The sequence below is a fragment of the Natator depressus genome, chromosome 1 (genome assembly GCF_965152275.1).
Source record: "Natator depressus isolate rNatDep1 chromosome 1, rNatDep2.hap1, whole genome shotgun sequence".
Taxonomy (NCBI): domain Eukaryota; kingdom Metazoa; phylum Chordata; order Testudines; family Cheloniidae; genus Natator; species Natator depressus.
In genome coordinates this window covers 26,530,328-26,555,113 of record NC_134234.1, presented here as the reverse complement: position 1 = coordinate 26,555,113, position 24,786 = coordinate 26,530,328, and the positions used below count along the sequence as shown (strand labels likewise).

At 41.7% G+C, this 24,786-nt stretch overlaps 1 protein-coding gene across 6 annotated transcripts in view; it reads right to left on the bottom strand.

Annotated features, from left to right (window-relative positions):
- Positions 1-24,786, bottom strand: part of FAT3 (FAT atypical cadherin 3) — a 558,201-nt gene that overhangs the window by 194,758 nt on the left and 338,657 nt on the right. For all 6 annotated transcript variants that reach the window (XM_074956538.1, XM_074956570.1, XM_074956563.1 and 3 more), the window contains exon 4: positions 4,808-4,869. In XM_074956538.1, the coding sequence (XP_074812639.1) occupies positions 4,808-4,869 (62 nt within the window). The remainder of the gene's footprint in view (positions 1-4,807; positions 4,870-24,786) is intronic.

Genomic DNA, 24,786 nt, shown 5'->3' with positions numbered 1-24,786 from the left:
AACAAAGCCCGTTGCCAACTGTGTCCACATATCTATTCAGGGGACACTATCATAGGGCCTAATCACATCAGCCACACTATCAGAGGCTCGTTCACCTGCACATCTACCAATGTGATATATGCCATCATGTGCCAGCAATGCCCCTCTGCCATGTACATTGGCCAAACTGGACAGTCTCTACGTAAAAGAATAAATGGACACAAATCAGACGTCAAGAATTATAATGTTCAAAAACCAGTCGGAGAATGCTTCAATCTCTTTGGTCACTCGATTCCAGACCTAAAAGTTGCAATTCTTCAACAAAAAAACTTCAAAAACAGACTCCCATGAGAGACTGCTGAATTGGAATTAATTTGCAAACTGGATACAATTAACTTAGGCTTGAATAAAGACTGGGAGTGGATGTGTCATTACACAAAGTAAAACTGTTTCCCCGTGTTTATTCCCCCCCTCCACCCCCCACTGTTCCTCAGAGGTTCTTGTCAATTGCTGGAAATGGCCCACCTTGATTATCACTACAAAAGGTTTTTTTTCTCTCCTGCTGGTAATAGCTCACCTTACGTGATCACTCTCCTTACAATGTGTATGATAACACCCATTGTTTCATGTTCTCTGTGTATATAAAATCTCCCCACTGTATTTTCCACTGAATGCATCCGATGAAGTGAGCTGTAGCTCACAAAAGCTTATGCTCAAATAAATTTGTTAGTCTCTAAGGTGCAACAAGTATTCCTTTTCTTTTTACAGATAAGGAAGGGACAACTGCTCATTCCGCCTGAGGCCAAAGGCAGTAGAGAAGGAAGTGAGCGCGCGGGGGGGGGGGGGGGGGGGAGGGGGTTCGCCCCTGCAGTGCTAAATAGTCTCCAGGCAGACCAGGAGGGAGGGAGGGCACATGCGCGAGCTCAAAGGGACACTGCTACCAAAAATCTCCAATTAGAGGCGCAGGGGCACACAAACACATACAGTGGAGCACCCATAGGGACACTACTTGAAGAAGAACAGTCCCCTATCCTACAAGGTATTGTGAAGTAATCAATTCATTAAATATTGGTTTCAGAGTAACAGCCTTGTTAGTCTGTATTCACAAAAAGAAAAGGAGGACTTGTTAAAGGGGTACAGACTAACCAATTTATTTGAGCTTGAGCTTTCGTGAGCTACAGCTCACTTCATTGGATGCATACTGTGGAAACTGCAGAAGACATTATATTGTGAGGCACACAACTATGGTTTGAATCAGGGGACATATAAATACCTAGATTAACAGAAGGATTGTTTACATTGGGCAGCTGTGGCAGCGTGGAATAAGCATGGGTATTGGAATCAGAAGACCAGGGTCTGCCACTAATTTACTCTGTGACCTTGGGCAATTTACTTGACCACTTTGTGCCCTGTTTGCTCTGCCTGTAAAGCACCAGTGTGAAGTGCTTGGAGAGCTATGAATGAAAATGTGCTATTAACACTGCAAAGTATTATAACCATTAGCCCCCACAATCTCATCTTGCCTTGTTTTGTTAGCAGCTATTGTGAATGGGGTGGACACAGACCTTTCACCAATGGAATTTGCTCCATAGGTACTTTGTTGTCTGGGAACAATGCCTCAATCAAATTCAAGTTGAGAAAAGGGCATGACTATTTAAAAAATAATTAAAAGGCGTTCTAACCAGGAAAGGTCCATCAATGCCTCATACATGCACCATGCAAGCGGAAACAGAGGTTGCTAGGTCAAGCTCTAATAAGATCCTTTCAGAGGGAGCCAGTTTTACTCTTTTTTATGCCAGACAGACTCTATTGGCAAGAGGGTATGAAACAAAACCGGAAGGGTAATAATTGTACTATTGGGAGACCATGGTAATCTTGGCAATTAAGGACTCCCTAGGAGGTTAATTAAAGACATTGAGAGTCAAACATTTCACAAAATGTTTCAAGTATGTCATAAAAACGTGCCCACCTTAGACAGCTCAGTTCTGAACCATCAACAGCCTATTTGTTTTTGCCATGCTCAACTTGCCTCTAAGTATGCTATAAAGATGGCAAATGTTAACTTTTCATTAGCAAATGAAAAGACTGACTAGGTCATCTATTTCATCTTGCTGTCAATGCACAATTCTATTCCCTGCAGTAAGTTTTTGCCCACTTGGCCCAGTTTAGTTTTAAAAGCCTCAAGCAACAGGGCTCCTTCCACTCTCTTCAAGAGGCTATTCCAGACCTTGCTGTTCGCATTTCTAGATTGCCTACACTTTTCTGCGCTCAGTTTCATCCTATTAATCCCAATTCTAAACCTCCTGTATCAGCCTAAACACTTCATCTCATTCCTTTAAATATGCACCTTTCAAAAACTTGTAGACCAACCAATATCTTTCAAACTGTACAAAAATCTGAGGAAAGCATCTAGCGTAGTGGGCTAAAGCCTGAGTTTTATAAATAATACAAGAGAGATCCCCCCTGCTTCCACCATTAAAGATGTATAATGCTTCCCTTTTAAAGAGATGAGAATCCCTTGGAAAATTGGCATCTGGTGTGATTCATTCAGATCCCCTGAGAAAACACAGACACAGAGAAGACTTACAGTCCAGACCAAATTTGTCCAATAAATGATATTACCTCACCCACCTTGTCTAAGACCCAAGTTTCTCATTAATATATATACTTCAAAATCTATGCCAAATTCACTTCCGCTGGCTATCTTCCCTAGCAGTAAAAGCTGAAAAATCTCCAGTTATCGGAATAAAGAATTACTTACCTAACTTTCCAACAGAAGAAATCCCTTAAAGGAGAAAAAAAAATCCCTTTATTCCTCCTCATTTATTTATAGCCTGGGATGTTTGGGATTGTACAGAAACATATAGAGGGGAAAAAATTAGCAGGTTAGGTAAGAAATTAACCCTCCTCTCGTTTTGTTCTGTACTAAGCCAAATGCTCAGGATTTTCCTCAAGCAGTACTAACCATGGGAAGGAATATCTGAAACCAGAGGTTACTGCATTATTCTGCCGAATAGTGATTGGAACAAAAATTCATTCTGATCCTGTAAGGGTGCTTAATATGTCCAGATATTCTTTAGCTCACACTGCTATGTTTCCAAAAACATATTATATGGATGGCTGTGTCTACTGGATGATCTTTCACAGTGGCCCCGGTTTTCCACTTGCACCAATGTGAATCAGGAGTAATTTCAGTAAATTCAGGGGAGTTACATCACTGCAAATTAGAGTGAGATCAGAATCAAGCCTGGTATATGGAAAAGGATGGAAACATTTTATCACATGGTTTTTAGAGCCACGAGGTAGAAATCACGTACTGGACCTCGCAATACACAGGTACAGTTTTGTGAGAGTTAGGCATATTACAGATAGTTATTCACATGAGAGGACACATACTATGGAGAGAGAGTTAAAATAAACCTTCCACTGCAAAGAGTAATTTCTTACTTGGAAACTGTAGTTGATAGGTTTAAATTTGAAATTTCAAAAATGATTCATCCTGATGATCTAGCCAAAGTGAGTAAAACCAGAGTTTACTTCCACTCACATTATAGGGTTTTGCATACAGATTCAAGATGCAATCTTAGGCCTCAATCCTTGAAAAACTTAGACATGTTTAATTGTACACTGGGAACAATCCCACATACAAGTGGTTTTCAAACTTTAGCAACCTGAGGACCCCTATTTTGATTTAAAATATTTCTGAGACCCCCCCAACCTCCCGGCTCAGCCCCAGGCCCTGCCCTTACTCCACCCCTTCCCCCAAAGCCCCACCCTTGCCCCATCTCTTCTCGCTCCCTGCCCACTCCATCCCCCCTCCCTCACTCACTTTCAGCAGGCTGGGTGCAGGAGGGGGTGCGGGCTCTGGGTGGGAGTTTGGCTACAGGAGTGGGTAAGGGGTGCAAGCTTTTAGAGAGAGTTTGGGTGTGGAGTGCGGGCTCTGGGCTGAGGCAAGGGTTTGGGGTGCGGGAGGGGGTGAGGCCAATTCCTGGCCAATGGGAGCTGCGGAGTCGGCACCTGGGGCAGGAGCAGCGTGCGGAGACCTGTCCTCCCCTCACCCCACCAGGGGCTGCAGGAACGTGCCAGCCGCTTCTGGGAGCAGCTCAGGGCCAAGGCAGGCAGGGAGCCTGCCTTAGCCCTGCTGCACCACTGGAATTTTAGCGGCCTAAAATCTCCTGGTTTGGCTTCAGTAGCCTCCGGGAGATAGAGGGAGGGGGAGGAGTTGAGGGAGGGAGGGAGAAGAGTTGATCAGCAGGGCCCGCAGACCCCTGGGAGTTCCCTTCGGGACCCCCAGTGTTCCGCGGACCCCAGTTTGAGAAACGCTGCCATATACTTCAATAGCACTAATCACAGGGTGCCAAGTTATCGATGTGCAGAAGTCTTTGCAGAATCAGGTCCTTCCAAACTGCATTAGAAATTCATTAGAGGGACATAGACGACTGAAATATCACATGCTTCTCTGAAATATTTTAACTTATTGTTACAAAATAACAAAAAATTGCTATAACCGAAAGAGATTAGAGAAAAAAAGAATATCTATTTCTACAGTTTGTTCATGTGTTTGAAAGCATTTTGTGAATTGTCAATTGAATTATTTCCCTGTATAGTCAGGTTCCCCTCTTTGCACAGCTCTTTCAGACAGCAACAGGAGAGGGAATAGCATTGTCTTAGGGCGGGGGGGGGGGGGAATGGTTTACCTGAAAATTAACATGGAAAGTTAGACAACAGGTGTAACAGCAGAAACAAACTTTAAACTCATTATTTGAAATTGGTAAGATTTGAAGACGGAGGTACCCCTTTAATATATATATTCCCCATCAGAGTTTACCTCGAGAAAATGCTCTGCCTGTTGCTCTCGATCCAATTTTCTTGATGTTGTCATAATCAGACCTGCGGTAAAAAGGAGAACATTTGATTGTCAATATATGCTGGAGCAACGTAAGTCTCTCCACTGACCATAAGAAGCAAGTTCATTTGCTGAATTCTCCAAAAGTGGTGGTAATGGGAGGTGGGGGGATGATTTGGAACAGTATCATGCCTAGTTTTCTTGATGTCTGTCCAACATCACCATAGTCAGTGTTTGCCTGAAAATGAATCTGTAAGGGGAAAAAAGAATACAATATTAAAAACTGAAAATGGGTTACAATTGTGTTTATATAGTTAATACACTGTAGTTAGTATGGTAAATTCAAAAACCTCAGTAAAGAATCACTAGCAGTTTTGTAATTAGGAATTTTAATTAACATTTGCATATGAGTGAAATCTTACAGTAAGAACCTCATTAAAGATTTTAGAGGTCTTGAACAATTAATAGGATGGGATGCTGATTACTTCTGTGCCAAAGCTCTATCTTCTGTTATTTAACTTTCTGATAGGTTTTTGATCTCTCTTTTTTGTTATTATATTTGACAAGGAAGGTTATTTTTGTAATAACTCCTTGTATGCATAATGATTTCCAGCTCTTGTGCACAGAAGGTTCTGTACTACGTCATCATTTTGTTCCATGTATAAAGAGCCTTTAAACAAAGTAACTTTTTACATTAAAAAGATCAAGACATCTTTACTTTAAACAATGCTCTTCTATACACTAATAACCTCATGCAGGATATAGACTTAGCAAAGAAAATATGAGAGACACTCACAGACTTTCCAAGATTCATTACCCTTACCGTGTTGTTAAAAACAATTTTAGCTTTTATTTTTCCTCAGTAGCAATTAAAAGGTTCCACTTCTACCTCACACAGAGTGTTCTTTGAATAGCAGGATACATTGTGTGCTGTCTCGGAGGTAGATTCTGACTAGTGTTAAGACACCAGAATCCCAGAGGTATATATTCCCAGAGGTTTATATTTTATTGAAGACAATGCCCATGTACCATATACTTTGCAAGAATTCATTCTTCATGTTTGCTAGAAAAACAGGAGCAGTAATATCCCACGGCTGAACTAAAAGACTTACTTGTTTAATGAGAGGATTTACCCTTCTGATGACCATGATTTTTTTCAGAATAATAACTGTTATTAATTATAATTATTATATTTTACATTTATATTGTGCCTTTAATCTCAAAGCACTCTAAAGCACTTTACACACGGTCGCTTTCTACTTAGGAGGAATCACTTCACTCACCAGTAAAATAGGGGTTATACCTAGGAGTAATGGGATTAATTTAACAAAGAGAAGTCTTTCCTGATATTTCAGGCTAACAACGAGATCTATTAGACTGAAAAATAGACTCCCAAGGGAAAGTGACAGAAACCAGACTAGACTTGACAAAGCATCAGAAAAAATTATATACTGTTGTTATTGAGAATAATCCTGTGCTGGCAAAGGGATGGAAAAGAAAAATGCAACAGGCCTTTTCGATCTCAGATGGTTATAATTCTGTTCTCTGGGTTGTAACATGACTGCAGTTGTGTGGGTTTGGGAAGGCATCACAGTGGATGACGGGTTTGTGCCATGCATGCAACTCTGTATTCATGCATCCGATGAAGTGAGCTGTAGCCCACGAAAGCTTATGCTCAAATAAATTTGTTAGTCTCTAAGGTGCCACAAGTACTCCTGTTCTTTTTGTGTGAATGTAGCTCATCATATATGAACACAAGGAAGAAGTCACTACAAGCAAATACTTGTTTTCAGCAACACCTTGTAAGAGCAACCGCCCCTTATAAGCAACATTTCCTCTGGGAACATGTTCCCTACTGTGACTTCTCAGCACTCCCCATAACAGCAAAAGTCGCTTGGGAGCAACATAGCAAAAGGGCACTGATATATTGCTATTAATGACCATCTACTGTATTTAAGAAAATATTTCATTACCAACAAGATTTTAAAGTGGAACTCATTAAGCCCTTTTGTGGCATTAAGACACCACTATAGACACCTGTGCTCAGAAAGGGCATGTATCAACAGAGCTCTCACTGTTGCTGAAGATATGACATTTCTTTATATGCCCTCCCACTCTCTTTTTGCTAAGGCACTATTTATAAATGGTACCCATCTTCTTCTTAAGTCAGAAATGTGCATGCACAAAGAGTACGGACTGAAGGTCAGATAGTCAAATGCACCCTATACCTTCCCAAACAGTTTTGGACGCATGCTGCACGGCCATTCATTACAGTGAGTGATATGATTAGGGTTCCCTGGCTCCGGAAGGCTCCCAGAAGCTGCAGCATGTCCCCGCTCCGGCTGCTAGGTGGAGGGGCCAGGGGGCTCCCCATACTGCCTGTGCTCACAGGTGCCACTGCCACAGCTCCCATTGGCTGTGGTTCCTGTCCAATGGGAGCTGCGGAGCTGGCACACGGGGTAGGGGCAGCGTGTGGAGCCCCATGGCCACCCCCTATACCTAGAAGCCAGACATGCTGGCTGCTTCCAGGAGCCGCGTGGAGCCAAGGCAGGCAGGGAGCCTCCCTTAGCCCCGCTGCACTGTTGACTGGACTTTTAGCGGCCCGGTCAGCAGTGCTGACCGCAGCCGCCATGGTCCCTTTTCGACCGGGCGTTCCAGTCGAAAACCAGACACCTGGCAACCTTAGATATGATTTCCGCCCTAACCACCCCATAGAGAGAGCACATCTTACTCTCCTTTTGAAATGAAAAGCTCACGATGGACTCTTCAAACTGAACCTTCCAGTTGGTAGAACACCCTGGCACCTGCCACTGGACAGGCAAAAGGGACGGTCACTATGATCAATTCTCACAAGTGTCATTTTGTAAGGTTGTTGGTTGGTTTTTTGTTTTGTTTTTTTAAAGCTACAGACATGTGTATTACAGTTCTATCCAGAAGCCTCAAACACATCTGGCTCCCATTCTGCTACATGTTCTTCACGCACTGTCTGTGTGTTTATTCAGTGCCTAGGACAGGGGGGCTCCATTCTTGGCTGGCGCTTAGGCACTACCGTAATAAACATGATTAATGATAGAATAATAAATACAAACACATAGCAAATCCCTACTACAAAAACGGTTCATATAATTTCAAAGGAATGGCTACAGGAAGAGAAGAGCAGCCATCAGACTCCATATTGAACAAAACCTAGTATACGCTCTTCAATCAAATAATCATCTTACACAGAGATGGCTATAAATGTTCCCTATAAAGGCTGTTGATGTTGGGCCAATTTCATCAGCCCCCACGAATGACTTCAGCTGAATTTCATGAGTTTTTCTCGGAGGAGAATTCAGCCAATGGTGTTGTAACATTTTTTCCCTCGCCAAGTTTATTAATGTAATAAATAAGTGACAGTAATAGTACTCAGCAGGACAATTTTAATCTTCCAACCACTGTACACATGTTAACCAATCCATCTGCACAACGTCTCAGTGAGTATCATCCTCACTTTGAAAGGTGGGGAAACTGAGGCAACTTGACCAATGTCACCCAGCAGGCCAGTGGTAGATGTGACAGTAGAGCTTGCTTTATTGATAGCTAGTGGGGCTGGAGGATTTAGGGCTACCGCCAGGCCCCCCCATCCGGGGAGAAGATATTTTGCTGCTCTCTCCGAAGGGCAGCTCGATTCCTGAGCTGCCAGCTGGGAATTGTTCAGTCCAGTCTCTTCCTGGATGCCAGGCAGTAACAAGGGAGGATGTTTGCTGCTCCTGACATTCAGATGTCAAGAGGGGTCATCTCCCCCCGCACCAGACACCAAAAAGGGAGAAGGTCCCCTCTTCGGGCCTGGGGAGGGCTTTGTAATCACAGAAGTCTGTTGGGTCAGACAGCTTCAGGGGCTCGGTCCAGAGTCTTGGCTGTACACGAGCATGGGCAATATTGTGAGATTTCCTGCTTCCATTCAAACCAGACAAGAATGTCCTAGCAACCGACCTTCTGGCACATCTGCTCCCAGCCAAGCACTGAAAGTGGGGAGTCAGCTAAACTTTTGTGAATTTCAAAACAGATTAGATCCAGGTCAAGTTCTGGGTCCAGAGAGGCCTGACTAGACTAGTCTTAATTTGCACTTTTACAGAGCCTTTCCCCCTTGGATCTCAAAGCAATTTATAAGCATCCCCTGCAGGATAAACAACTATTATCATCCTCATGTTACAGAGAAGCTGAGACACAGGTAAGCGACTCATCTTAGGTGACAGAGTGAATAAGTGACCCCACCAGGAACAGAACTCTGAACTCCTGACTCCATGTCTGCTGTTCTAGCCACCGGACAACAAACCCTCTTTGAACCAGTTTACTAACCCTTTGGTGTTAACATATATATAATGTAGCGAACACGTAAGCATAAGAACAGTTATGAGCTCAACAATGAGGCTAGCACTCTGTGCAATGGTAAAATATGGGCATGAAATAACTAATAATAAAATAAGCAAGCCAGAAAGTGTCAAAAACAGTTAGCTTTTATGTTTAGCTTTTTAGTTTTGCTGATTTGTGTCATCTTGGGTATTTTTGTGATATGCAAAAAATAGGTTTCTTTTTTACTTTAAATGATTCCTTTGTGATTTAATTTTTTAAAAACAGTAGTTTTGCTTGGATGGTTAATCATGTGTTTATGCCGCTTTTTATGTGTATCTGGGGAAATTCCCAAAAGTACTTATTTGCACTATGGGCCTGATGCCATTCAGGTTTCAAAACAGAAAGCTAGATTCTCAACTGGTGTAAATCAGTGTAGCTCCACTGAAGCCAAAGGACCCACATCAATTTACATAAACTAAGGATTTGGCTGAGAGGATTTTATTGTTTTAATTTTTGGTCTGCTTATTTTTAATCATGAGTATATGAAAACCCCACTGTAAATCACTACTTTTTGTGTAACAAGAAAAAAAGTTGTATTTTTTTAGTAAATTGAATCAAAAGTCATTTTTAGGCAAAAATCTGATAATCCATGTCCAAGCTCAGCATCCATTATTTTATTTGTCTGTGCAAGTTGTACTTTCTTTGAATACATAAAATGTCATTTAACTCCTACCAAAGCTGCAAATCAAAATTAAGTTTTGCCAGTTTTGCCAACCTTTCTGATAGTTTACCATGTACAGTACTGGAAATGTAAACATATTTTATAGGATTGCGTTACTCTAACACAAAGCTCATGGTTTTTGGCAGCCTATATGATTAACTTGCCAAGGAATGTGGGTCTGATATGCAGGCTGAGAGAGTATCTTGAGTAAAAGCAGACAGGTAAAGGAGAAGCTAATACGTGACTTTTCACCAACACTGAATCTACGCTTTTAAGTCTAAGATGGAATTGATGTTGATTAAAATGGAGGATTACAAATAAATGAGGAAATAATGCTACAACTGTACTCTTCAAAGATATGATCCCAGAATCCCATATTTAATGGGCAAAGGAATTAAATAAAGGTCCTAAAAAGTATCATCCAGAGCAGACGGGCTACGCTGTGCTGGGCACATGAAGCCCTGGCTTGCACCCTCAGAAAGCCCAGCTGTCCCTAAGTTGGTAACATCCATATTGTACAGGTCAGTATTTCTATGCATTCTTAAAACAGCAAGGGAAAAGGATATGCAAGATTTGTGATGAGCAGGATACGTGGAATTGCTCCTCCTACATGTACTGTCTCATGCAGCTCAGTTGCAAACCAGATGAAACTGTATCCCAACTTCAGTACTTCCAAAGCAAAACAAAAAACAAACAAACAAACAAACAAAAAAAACAGAGGGACGTGCAGACTGGTCTAATAGGATTTGAGAAACCAAACTGCAAGGGATGAAATTACTTATTTCCATCCTCCTCCTCCATCAGCCTGGGCAAATGGGCATTTAAGAGCAGTAGTCCAACAGCAACACAAATGATCTGCATAGGTCCTGCTTATCATTATGGCAGCTGGCAGAACACACTTTCCAAAACGTGTTGGTAAGCTGCTCTACAAAACTCAAGATGATATCTCTGCTCTTGGAGCCGAGAAGTAGACATGGCCCCTGGTCCAGTGTACCCTGATTGCTAATGCTCCTTCTAAGGTCATTCTCCTAATCAAACCTGCCAGGCCCTTTTAAGGAATTTTAAAACCATACTGCCAAATAACACTCAGCAACACACAGTGATTGGATTAGCACCTAATGAGTTGTAATTTAAACTGCTGCATACCCATTGCATTACTAGCTCCAGCTTCACTCCTAATGTGCTGGCTACCTTGAGTTTAAAAGGACCAGTTAACTCAAACTAGACATTTGTGTATGCAAACAGGAGTGTGGGTTAGGGGCAACACTCGAGTTATACCTTGAGTTAACAATACAGTGAAGATAAATCCTTAGGTTAATCAACTCTTCATAATCTTATTTAATATGTATTATTCTAAATGTTTGCATTAGAAATATTTGGAATATTCTCAACTGCTATCAATTATTTACATACACAGTCTGACTGGTTAATATTACTGTAGCCATCATTAATGTTACCCTATGAGGAAGTAAACAAACCTGGACTCATCATATGACTATATTCAGCTAGGATTTTCTTCCTGTATGTAAAAATCAATACATATCATCCTTACATATGTTTGACTTCTGAGAAATATTTATTTAGTGGATCTTAGGTACCAAGGCACCTAAAGACTGAAAGTTAGTTTGCCGCAGATATTCTTTCATACAGAATATTTGAGTTTCCCTAATAGGTCTAATACTAATATTAATCCAGGGAGAGCTCAGTAGCTTTTTCCAATGAAATTCAATTATTTTGATTCTAACTGTAGGGTCAGATTCTGATAACCTTATTCGAGCTGAGCAGCAATTGACTCCAGGGATGATTTTGTTTTCAATGTGTCTCTTCTCTCAGTAAGGTACTACTTAACAGGAATAAGGGTGTCCGAATCTGGCTCAAATGAAGAGGATACATTAGCATCGTGTTACTCTCCCTGGTAGGGGAGCAGATTTTTAAATTATAGAAAGTAAAAAAGGACTAAATTGCAATCCAATTATTTTGTTAGCTTCTCATCTCCACAATCGGTTTAGCTAAGAATACACAAACAACATGTGCAAGGCAACAAGCCACCCAGGGTCAAAGAAGGCCAACAAGCAGCATGTTCCTATGTCTCTAAGCAGAAGGCAGCTCCACTGTGACTTTCAATAACTGATATGGTATCCAGATTTGTTCTCTCCAAAATAAAATATTCAGATTGGGATACAGATGTGAAGTTGGTTGAGTAGAAAACAGACAGGCTTCAATATATTTCCAGGTGTATCATCCACTTTTTAAACCCACGTTCTTCTCCCATCCCACCCATTAAAATCCCATACATCTAATTTTTTTAAAATTAATTCTTGCAACTGCACGATTGACTGGAAATATGAATAAAGGAGCTTGTAGTATATTACTCAGGTTTAACTTGTGGTTTCAGAATATGTTTACTCAGATGTACAAACAATACATTCTATCACTTGCAACATAAAAAAATCTTCATCAGAGAACAAGGCCAGACACAATTTGCCATGAATCGTAAAGCCTGTATGGCAAAGCCACATGGACAGATCCTACATGGATTATAGTTGAGATCTCAGCCCGAAGCTTTGCTATACCCTGGTTTCAGGGGAAAGCTTTCCTCTCACTAAGATACTGATCCTGGCCTCCAAATATGATGGTACCCATAGTATAACACCAGGGAGCTTTCTCCACAGAGTTATCACCCATCCATGCTCATCAAGGAGTTTTTGCACCTTCCTTGTCACAGATGATATATTCCCAGATTTTTAACTGCTGCTCTCAAGCGCCGCAATGAACAAAGATACAGGTAGAAGAAGATCCACCAAGTTATCAAAGCAACTTCCAGAGGGTAACCTTTGAAGACTATGTCCAGGTCCCAGTAGTCAGATGCCAAATGGGTCTATGCCTAAACAAAATAATGAAGCTGACCCATAGTTTGAGAGCAAGAGGAAATGGACAACATGGGCTCCAATGTTCATCTGTATCTGGGTAGGAGCCTGATTGACCAGAACAGAAATAGTTTGGGTGAACTGACACTAATGCCTAGTTGGCCTAGACAATCATATTTCTTGCTGCAGAAGTGTTCCTCAGCTAAAAGAAGACTGGCCTTTCTACATAGGAGGCTTTCCCAGATCTAAGGAAGCAGTTGGTCCTCTACTAGACACTTAAGAACTGGACATTCCTTCTCTAGAACACATCTTACCTTAAAGGGAGAGTAATCAAAGAAGCTTTAAATGCATTAACTGACCACATTCTGAGACACTTATTTTCTTTGTGCCATAAAATACCACGACAATGATTCCTTCTCTTTGAGAGAGTCTATAGCTTTTTTAACAGTTTTGATGAAGAACCCATACTCTAGCGCATTATTTGTTCTTTCCTCAACAGAAGGGTGTTCTGGAAAAGTTCAGGTACCCTTCCTAGAACCTGTATGTATATGGTCTCCTAGCAGAAAACCAAAAAGAAAAGGAGTACTTGTGGTACCTTAGAGACTAACCAGTTTATTTGAGCATGAGCTTTCGTGAGCTACAGCTCACTTCATCGGATGCATAGCATCCGATGAAGTGAGCTGTAGCTCACGAAAGCTCATGCTCAAATAAACTGGTTAGTCTCTAAGGTGCCACAAGTACTCCTTTTCTTTTTTCTTTTTACGAATACAGACTAACACGGCTGTTACTCTGAAACCTAGCAGAAAACCAGTTTCTTACTTTCCCCTATAGCCTCTGAAATACATACACTTGGTCCCCTTGTTCAATGAAGAATGGCAGGCCATCTTTTTTCAAAATTGCTTGAACTCGCTTGATTGAAAGTGAGATTTCTAAAAGTGCCTAGATTTCCAGTGGAACTTGTGCTTCTAAATCACTTAGGCACTTTTGAAAATCCTATGCTCAGTCTCAGTTCTATAAATTTCACCATCACTGGTGGAGGCCTATAGATCCTAACAAGGAAAAGAGCATCCAAAGGTCCCTCACAGGTGATTGAAACATTTCTCTTTCTCTACTTAGACCCCCAAAGTCCTGAGGAGAGCCTTGTCTTGTGGAACCTCGTCAAAAGCCTGATTCCTCTTCACAGGATATGAGGATTCTGCCTCCAGCATCTTTAAGGTAGAACCAAACATGAACACTAGACTAGGATCCAAGCTCTGAAAGGAAGAAGAGAGAATCAAAGGTAGTAGAAGGCTTCTTTACTGGAATCTGAACCATCAATGAAACTAAGTTTCAGGGAGACCACAAAGTATATTCTGTAGTCAAGGAAGCCATTTATTTTAACCTGCCCCCTAAATTTGAGATGTTCAAATCCCTTTGGTCATTTAAGGCTAAAGGAACTAGCCCAGGTATCCTAGCTTTGCATCTACAACAAAAGCTGCTGTGGATTTAGCCATTCATGGAATTGGCCAACATAATCCATCTAGTGGGAAAGATAAGAGACTGCTTCATCAGTGAAAAATTCACTTAAAAAAAAAAGTGTTCTGAGGATGTTCTTAATAATTCTAGGTAAGGTGTTTTAAATAGGCAGGAACCTGTTGGTCAGCTCCTATTGGGCACTGATTCCTAAAAGGTAGGACAAGCGACTGAAAATATCTGGCACAGGTATGGAGATTTCAGCCCAACAATGAAGTAGAAGAAGAAACTGAAGAAACTTATGCTTGTGCTCCCAGGAATAGTACTCCTGACCGAAGAAGTCAAAGGAGAGGTAATAAATATTGCCAATTAACAGGAGTTTACTAACTCAAATGATCAGAAACTTATTTCTGAAAAAAGACGATGGGCCTTCTAGAAGGCCCAAGTACACATCAATTATACTCACAAGTCAACATAGGAATTTCATTCAAGAGCAGTATGCAGGAAATGGCATAAAGAGACAGGATACCTCTGCTCAGAAGTACAGCCATCAACTGTAAAATCTTTGTTTTCCCCTGATGGTACAGAATTAAACATACAAGTCTAGTTTGATCAAAGAGGGTCACTAGAGTGCATCATCTTTTTCAGTAGTGCATGCTGGAGTATAAAATTGTCCAGTATCCATGGTAGTGGAAGTGTAGAAATGGTTAGCAATAATCAGGGCAACTCTGTTATCAACAAAAGGCATTTTAAACACTAACAGCACATTCATCTAGCATAATAAATTGGCGATTGACATAGTGAAATTGCATATCAAAGATAAATTACAGAATAGAATTTAAATTTGACTTGGAGATGTAAACAAACATATCATTTTATATAATTACACATGTAAACCTCTAATTTAGAAAGAATGTATTCTGATCCTAAATGAATGATACTATATTGAAGAAAAAAACGAGGAAGACTGTGTAATTACTTTAAAGATTACTGCATTACTGGTTTTGTTGAGATGACAATGAGAATGAAATGACCTCGCTCTCTGAAATGAGCGAAACATAAAATGCTACCACTTTTAAAACATCAATGTTTTCTTTTATATGCATAAACTGACTCCCAAGAATTTATTTCTCATTATCCTCTTCTACGTCTTGGATGGTAAACTTTATATTTAGAATATGAAAAGGGAACACAACACCAATATTCCACTAAAGAACTCCCAGATCCTCACATATTGGCAGCATTTGTCTTCTGATCTGTTTGGGAACTTATATCTATCTATGCATGGTACTTATGTTGCCCCCATTCCTGCAGTAACTGAGCATCTCACAATGTATTTATCCTTATAACACCCCTATGAGGTAGGGAACTGCTATGAGCCCCATTTTACAGATAGGGGAACTGAAACACAGGAAATCTAAGTGACTTCCCCAAGGTCACACAGGAAGTTTGTGGTACAGAAGAGAACTGAACCCTGGTATCCCAAGGCCCAGGCTACCACCTAACCACTGGATCATCCCTCTTTCCATCCTGACTACTATCAATGTAATTCCCAAGAGCCTTCCAAGTATTATGGGGGAGTGGTAGCAAGGCCCTAGTTAAGGCTGCCTCAGAGAACTGTGTATATTTTAAACACAGAAAACAACAACAATATACCTTTATTCTTCCTTCCCAGTTTGTAGGATCCTTAATTCATTGTGTGTGTAGGGTGCATGCAGAGAAAGACCAGATCCTACTGAAAACCAGTTAGTCCTGTATGGGTGAAGTTCACAGTCATTCTAATTTCTTCAAAGAGTGAGCTCAACTATCTGGGTGCAGCCAGGAATGTGTATGTTTACACACACAGTCTCTGTCACAAACAGCTTACATCCTAAGTAGATAAATGACACGTGAGGGATAGGGAAGTGGAATATTAATTAAATATATTTAATCTGGTTATATCTCACTAAATCAATTATCTGCCAGTACATTGGCGCATCTCGTTCCCTCCTGTTCTCTGCCTGTGGCCCACAGTAGTTTAATCTCCTGAGAGCTGTTATACTTTGGTCGAATTCTGGTGGTTAGGGTTGGTGTGGCAGTGTTTAGTGGCCTGTGATATACAGATCTGTGGGTCATTTCTAGCCTTCAACTCTATGACTCTACATAGAATTTGTATGTGCATTTGCAATTTTAAAATTATAAACATATAAAGTAAGTGTCAAACCCTCCTTGGCCCCTCAGCCAAGCCATCATTAACGGAGGATTTCGTATGGATGTTACAGCATTCAGTAGCCCTGAGGAGTCAATGATAGCTTCAATGTCATGGAAGGACTGAACCATTACCCTAGACAGTGGGGGGCTGTCACAGAGGACGCAAGCTCTTAGGAATCCTTCCCCACAGTGATTAGCAGGTTAAAGGTTTTACAAGTTCCTCATTTAAAGATAAATGAATAAATAAATAAAAACATTTGTCACCTTTGTATTTTCCCTTCAGGAAAAAAAAATCCATGCCTCCTACACAACTAATTGTTAATATGATGCCTCTGTGCAGATTTTAACAACTCCCTAGGTCACTCTTTCATTTTCAATAATAAATTACAGCATTCCATTCTGGTTGTAATTAGCATCTAATTAGTACTTGTAGAAGTAGCTATAAATATATCTAACTCCTGGTTAGTTTAGTATCCAAAACACATGATCATTATACAATTTCCTTTAATTTTTCTATGCACAAAGGCCTGCTAATGCCTAAACCGAGTGAGCCTAGCTAGCCTATGGTTATAATTTATGCCAGTCGGTTTCACACTTTAGAAAAAAAGAAACTTGCACAACATGAAAGAGAGGAAAGGGGAGGTGGTGCTGCTCTCAGTAGTAAGAGGGTGTGCAAATAACCCACATACCACTCTGTTGTTTAAAGCATTACCAATCATTGCTTGATCTTAGTTTCTAGCATATTATCACACTACAAGAAGGGTGGGGGATTAAGTCCTCAGTCAGTGCTTTTGTAACCCATATGCATAGGTCACAGCATGGTGAAGCCTTGGAATTTTCTTTTATCAATTGTTGGGGGGGGAGTGGACAGTTCATCGCCTAACAGAGCTATCGCTTGTGCCTCCTAATCCAGACTCTCTTGTCACCTTTTAAAGGAAAGTGATTTTACATTTTTCCACCCACATTATGAATGAACACTATACTTGACAATGAGTAAACACCTCCCTCTTCTCCCAACTGTGATAAGCAATCAATCCCTTTATTCTGATTACAAGCAATTGTCTGCAGCCTAGCAAAACCAAGGTTTATCTGGACTGCCAAAGCACCATGTTAGCAGTGCCCTTTGCTGGCCACAGATTATCAGGATCAGGTAAATCTCATCTTCATCTCTAATAAAAATGCTTCCTTGGTGGTGTGACCTTCCCTGAGCCAGATGCAGAAGGCAGAGCTGCAGAATGAAGCCTCTTATCAAGATTTATGGTCCTATTTCATGACATATTTATCTCAGGAAAAGACCTAATTAATACCTTGGAACTGTTAAGATCTGTTACCATTCACAAAGTGGCTAGCAAACTGCACTGGGAGCCCTGAGTTCCTTTCCCAGCACTGCCACTATCCTGCTCTGTGACCTTACATGAGTCACTTTGTGTTTCTGTGTCTCAGTTTCCCCTACTGTAAAAGGGGGATAACAATGCTCTTTTTTGAAAAGTGCCTTGAGACCTATAAAGCAAAAGCACTGCATGAGAGCTAGATATTACCACCTAACAGTCCTGCAAAACACCAATGAAATACACCTCAATTGTTCTCTAAGATTATTTGTTAAATAGCTGGGGGGAAAGAAAAAAAAACCTCCTTCAATTACTGAAATAAATTCCTTTCTGTACCAGGGGTTTATACTTTCATTTGTCTGTCAGGGTAACCACCCCAATGACAAAAACTTATTTAAATGTATTTCATCATAAAAATAAAAACCATCCCAGACTACAGATGCCCTGACAAATAATAATAATAATAAAAAAACCAAGAACAGCAGCAGCGGTAAACAAACAGACTTTTTCCTCAAACCCAGCATTTTCCCATCTCAGCTCCTGCAAAAATCAATTTCTGCCCCCTCCAAATGAAAATCCCCGCCTCAGCCTCCCCAGTCAGCTACCCAAATGATTGAGCCCTGCAGGGTGCCTTATACGTCGACATATTACGGGAGGAGGACGAACAATACAGAGGGAAATTAAGGAGTCCTCACAAAGAGGTGTCTCAGACTCCAAGAGAGAGGGGCAGTTAGCTGAAGCACATCCCCACCAAGCCCCTTTGCCCCCCACAGGTCTTTCCCTCAGCACCCAATGCCAGATAGGGCAGGAATGTTTCCAGGTCACTGACCTAAACAAGGCAATGGAAATGGAGGAATATAGGCAAGTGAGTGAAAGAAGGGCAGCAGGGCTTGATCCACCGTACAAGGAGCACCCTGAGGCTTCCCTAAGCCATCAGTTTGATTTATAGTTTATATAGTATGAGACGTTATTGACGGGAAGAGGAAATAAGGAACTGAATGAGGAAGGTAGAAGAGATAGAGAAACGAAAAGATGAGCGGAAGAGAGGGAACATGCACGGAAGAGAGTAGGGAGCAAGGAAAGGGTGGAGGTAAGGATCAAGAGGACTCAGATTCAAATTCATAAACTTTAAGACCAGAAGGGACCACTAAATCATTTAGGCTGATTTCCAGTATAACACAGGGTGCATAGTAATAGGGGCTGAAGGCTCTAGGACAAGGTGGTGATACCAGATTCAAAGACTCCACTGCCAGATTCAAAGACTCCACTGCCAGAAGGGACCATCATGATCATTTAGTCCAGGGATTCCCAAACTTGGTTCACGGCTTGTTCAGGGTAAGTCCCTGGCGGGCCGTGAGATGCTTTGTTTACCTGAGTGTCCGCAGCTATGGCTGCTTGCAGCTCCCAGTGGCTGCAGTTCGCCGTTCCCAGCCAATGGGAGCTGAGGGAAGCGGCGTGGGCTGGGCCACCACTTCTCGCAGCTCCCATTGGCTGGGAACAGCGAACCACGGCCACTGGGAGCTGCGAGCGGCCGTACCTGCGGACGCTCAGGTAAACAAAGCGTCTCGCAGCCCACCAGTGGCTTACCCTGAACAAGCCGCGAACCAAGTTTGGGAACCCCTGATCTAGTCTTACCTCGTGCACATTACAGGCCACAGAACCTCACCCACCCACTCCTGAAATAGGCCCATAACCTCTGGCTGAGAGACTGAACTTCTCAACCCTTGATTTAAACACTTCAAGTTACAGAGAATCCACCATTTACACTAGATCAAACCACCAAGAGACCTGTGCCTCACACTGCAGAGGAAAGCAAAACCCCACCATCCCTCAGGGTCTCTGCCAATCTGATCGGGGGGAAATTCTATCCTAAACCCAAATATGGTGCTCAGTGAGCCCCTGAGCATGTGGGACACAAGGGAAAGACTTTGCTGAAGTAACTCAGACCCCTTCCCATCTCCAGCCATTGGAGATATTTGCTAATGGGGATGGGCCAGACGCCATCGCAGGTAACCTCATCATACCATCCCCTCCATAAACTTGTCAAGCTCAGTCCTGAAACAAGTTAGTATTTTCACCCCCACCGCTCCCCTTGGAAGGCTGTTCCAGAATTTTATTCTTCTGGAGATTGGAAACCTTCATCAAGCTTGAAGCCTCAGCTTGCTGATTGCCAGTTGAAATCCATTTGTTCTTGTGCCAATAGTGTCCCTTCACTTAAATAACTCCTCTCCCTACACGGTATTTATCCCTCTGATGTATTTGTAGAGAGAAATCATATCTCATATCAGTCTTCATTCTGTTAGGGTAAACAAGCCAAGCTCCTTAGGTTTCCTCTCATAAGGCAGGTTCCCCATTCCACTGATCATCCAGGTAGCCCTTCTCCACACCTGTTCCAGTTTGAATGAATCTTTCTGAAACAGAATTGCACACAGTATTCCAGATGAGATCTCACCAGTGCCTTGTACAATGGCAATAAGACTACCCTATCCCGACTGGAAATACCTCACCTAGGATTGCATTAGCCTATTTCACAGCTGCATCACACTGATGGCTCTTAGTCTTTTTAGAGTTTTTTAAAGGACCTCGCCCCCCCCCCGCCCCCCCCGTCCCATTTGACAGTCTCTCAGATGGTATCAAAGATGGTAGTAACTATCCTTTTGGGGGGGAAAGAGAAGTTGTTAGTTGAAATGGGCTGGAGATACTGCTGCTGCTGAACTCCAATCCTGTTTCATCTCAGGTGGTGGTTGGGATTCAGTTGGAGCTGCTGGGGGTGGCAATGCCATCTGGAGCCCCCTCTCTGGTCAGGATACCTCTCAGGATCAGGATGATTAAAGCCTGGGGTCACAGGAGATGATGGGGAAGGGAGCCATGATGGTGAAGCTCACCCTAGTAGACTCTGTCTGTTCTTCTGTTATGTTCCTCTTTTTGTTCTTTCATACTTTCCCCGCAAAATATCTTTCTTGTAAGAACCCAAAAAGGAAGTGGTCAGTAGAATAGCCCATGTCCTCATTATTTTGTCCACCAATTAGGCCTAATATCTGACTTACCAATTTTGGCTCATTACCTTCCAGCTCCACATCTTCTATTTTTAACAAACATAATGTCAACACAGTCCTTGAATCATACAAACTTGACCTTTTTGTTTAAATTAATTCAGTTATTCTGCCTCCCTTTCATACCTTTCCCATCAACATTTGTTATTATAGGTTACTGTAACATCTCATGAAGTTTTCATACTTTTTACAGTTGAGCTCACAATTCAGGTAAATTCGTAGGCCCAATTATCACACCACCATCTAGGTCTCTCTCCTCTTCTGTTCTTATAAGTCTACCTCTTATAGCAAAAAATCTTGTTGTTAGTCCTTAAGTGTATGACCTTGCACTTTGCACTATTAAATTTCATCCCTTTTGTATTACTCCAGTTTCCAAGGGCATCCAAATCTTCTTGTGTGATATTCCGATCCTCCTCTGTATTCGCAATACCTCCCAACTTTGTGTCATCTGCAAATTTTATTAGCACACTCCCACTTTACGTGCCAAGGTCATGAAAGTGTTTAAATAAGATTGGTCCCAAGACCGATTCTTGAGGAATTCCACTAGTTAACTCCCTTCAGCTTAACAGTTCCCCTTTCAGCAGGACCCATTGTAATCTCCCCTTTAATCAGTTCTTTACCCACCTTTCATTTCTCATATTAAGCCCCGTGCTCTCCAATTTTAACTAACAACTTCCCACATGAAACTGTCTCAAATACTTTACTGAAATCCTTGTCTAGAAAATCAGTTATCTTTTCAAAGAAAGAGATCAGGCTGGTTTGGTACAATCTACCCACTGTAAAACTATAAGCAAGAGTCAATGAGTTGCTACTGATACAGACAGACAACATGGGGGGGCAGGTTGTGGAGTGGTGCCTGACTGAATGGAGTGCTATCTGTGAGGGCAGAAGCAGGAATGTCCAGAAGCTGGGCTGGAATGCTGGTGGGGGCTGTTGCAGCTGCAAGGACACACCCTTCCCCCTCTTCTTTATAGTCTCTCCTCCTCAAGCACAACACCATTACTTTAAGCCATCACTTTTACAGAGCCTAAATATATTTCCCTTCCCTACCCCCATTTCAGTCTTTTCCCCTTCTTTTTTGTTTGAGATCCTCCTCCCCCAGCCTTTGACTTCTTCACCCCATGATGATCACCTCCACATGGAGGAGGGATGAACACGGTTCTCTCCAGAACTCATGGATACTGCTCTTTCAGTCAGACAGCAGAGGCCTGACCCGCTCTCAGTGTGCATTGCAGTATTCCCAGCCCAAGAAGCAAATGGCATTTCTACAGGTTGTAGTTACCATTCCACCAGTATCTCTTCTCCCATTCTCGATATCTGTATAATTATTTCTCCTCCTCGATTATCTGTCTCTTTTCTCCCCCACCTCTATCCTACCCTCCTCTGTTTTTATTCTAGACGGGCGCTGCTGCTGGCTTTGTAGCAAAAATGGCCATCACCTTCAACTGTCATGGATACTGCAAGCTCAGAAGCAGCATCAACAACACATGTTGCATAACTAGCCTGGGTAAAATGTATTCAGACTCATTTTCAATACTTCTTATTGCGCTACTGGATACAATGATTCTGAGGCAAAGTGGGATGCTTGGTGAGCTCATTTGCATCTCATTACCCAGCACGCTCTTCCTCCTCAAAGCTATTTTCATAGCAGCATTGTTGTCCAAGCCCTGGGAACAAGCGGAAAGATTTGGGCATGCTTTTGGATGCACTGAGTTCTTTTCTGCTGGCGTTGCTCCTCCTTAGTAATGAAAGGCTTTGCACAGTGGTCAAAATGATCCAATTTTCCATTTTACAGTTTTGTTTTGTTTTTTCAGTAGTTTAAGTTATCAGGAGCAAATCTTGAACAAGGAACAAGATTACAGACATGTGAGCCTAATGTTCCTCTCTGTGTGGTGCTCAGGCCTGAAGGTTTTGATCGGGAAGTAAAAAATGAGTTTAAATTCCATGGGATTTAAATTCGTTTGTAAGAAGAACATATTCCAGCAAAATGGGATTGCAAGCCCGTTACTTTGAGAAGGGCAAATATCCTCGATTATAACTCACTAGTATCAGCAGCTTGCTTTGCACATTACATGCTTCAACTAAGAGCACGGAACATATCCACTCCTGTCACTATCTACATCTAAAGACTGAAATGATTTCTCTCTGTCCAATTCATTTCAAAGTGTGTAGTTTCCAATTACAAGTATAACATGTCAGCCAGTACAAGGGTCTACAGTTTGAGCCACTGCAGTAAATTTTTGCTTTCTGGCAGTTTTACAGCATCAAAGGGTTGATTTAAGGATCAGTAAAACATTTTTTTTAATCAGGTTTCAGAGTAACAGCCGTGTTAGTCTGTATTCGCAAAAAGAAAAGGAGGACTTGTGGCACCTTAGAGACTAACCAATTTATTTGAGCATGAGCTTTCGTGAGCTACACCTCACTTCATCGGATGCATACTGTGGAAATTGCAGAATACATTATTATATACACAGACACCATGAAACAATACCTCCTCCCACCCCACTCTCCTGCTGGTAATAGCTTATCTAAAGTGATCATCAAGATGGGCCATTTCCAGCACAAATCCAGGTTTTCTCACCCTCCGCCCCCCCACAGACAAACTCACTCTCTTGCTGGTAATAGCCCATCCAAAGTGACCACTCTCTTCACAATGTGTATGATAATCAAGGTGGGCCATTTCCTGCAGGAATCCAGGTTCTCTCACCCCCTCACCCCCCTCCAAAAACCACACACACAAACTCTCCTTACAACGTGCATGAAAATCAAGGGTGGGCCATTTCCAGCACAAATGCAGGTTTTCTAGTGAGTTTGTCTGTGGGGGGGGCGGAGGGTGAGAAAACCTGGATTTGTGCTGGAAATGGCCCATCTTGATGATCACTTTAGATAAGCTATTACCAGCAGGAGAGTGGGGTGGGAGGAGGTATTTTTTCATGGTGTCTGTGTATATAATAATGTATTCTGCAATTTCCACAGTATGCATCCGATGAAGTGAGCTGTAGCTCACGAAAGCTCATGCTCAAATAAATTGGTTAGTCTCTAAGGTGCCACAAGTCCTCCTTTTATTTTTTTAATCCCCATACCAAAACTCAAAACAACACTTAAATTACTTAAGTTCTTTATTGTTTTCAATATCTTCTTAGAAATTTGGACATAAAATTCCACTCATGAATGATTTTATACTTTTTCAATTGACACTTCAAACAAAGGAAAGAATAAAAAAAAAACCCAGACACATCAGTTCTGTTCACTTGAATAGCACCTCTCATCCAAAGATTACACAGCACTTCATAATTGTTAATGAGCCTCAACACCCCTTCTGTGGCACGTATTTCCCCAATTCTATAGAAGGAAAAAAAAACCTCAGGCACAGAGATAATGACACAGAATATCTCTGGCAGAACCAGCATTAAATCCCGTATCTTCAGACTCCCAGGCTTGTGCTTTAAACACAAGATCAGGACCAAGCATGTTCTTTCAAAGTGAAAATACACAGATAATGTGGGGTAAAAATTATGCACAGAGAAGTGACAAAATCTGTGGGAACAAGAGACGCTTTCTGCCATGATTCAGCTCCCCCTTAAAACCTTTGGAGTGACAATTCCTCAGGCCTTATGCACCATGTGTCTCCAAAACAGTGCCACGGGAGCATGCTCTGTAAGTTTATGCCTCTATACCCCCTGGAGAGACAATTATACCCTCCTACCCACACAGATTATTCATTTTTCTAGTAATATATCCCTTCTGATTCAGTAATATGGGTCTATTTTAGGGCCATTTCCATGACGGGCCAACAATTGGTCCTTTAGGATCCAAAAGGACTTTCATGTTCAGATTATACCTATTGTGAGTGACAGGAATGTATACGATGTGGTGAAACCACCAGAAATACTGCAAATGGCACAGGCTACAATAATTACACTGAACTGTTTAAAAGGTAGAGAAATACTGTGATACTGTCTAAGGCTGAAGTTTCACATCCCCTATCATAGCAAACTGCATTCACACTGGAGTCACT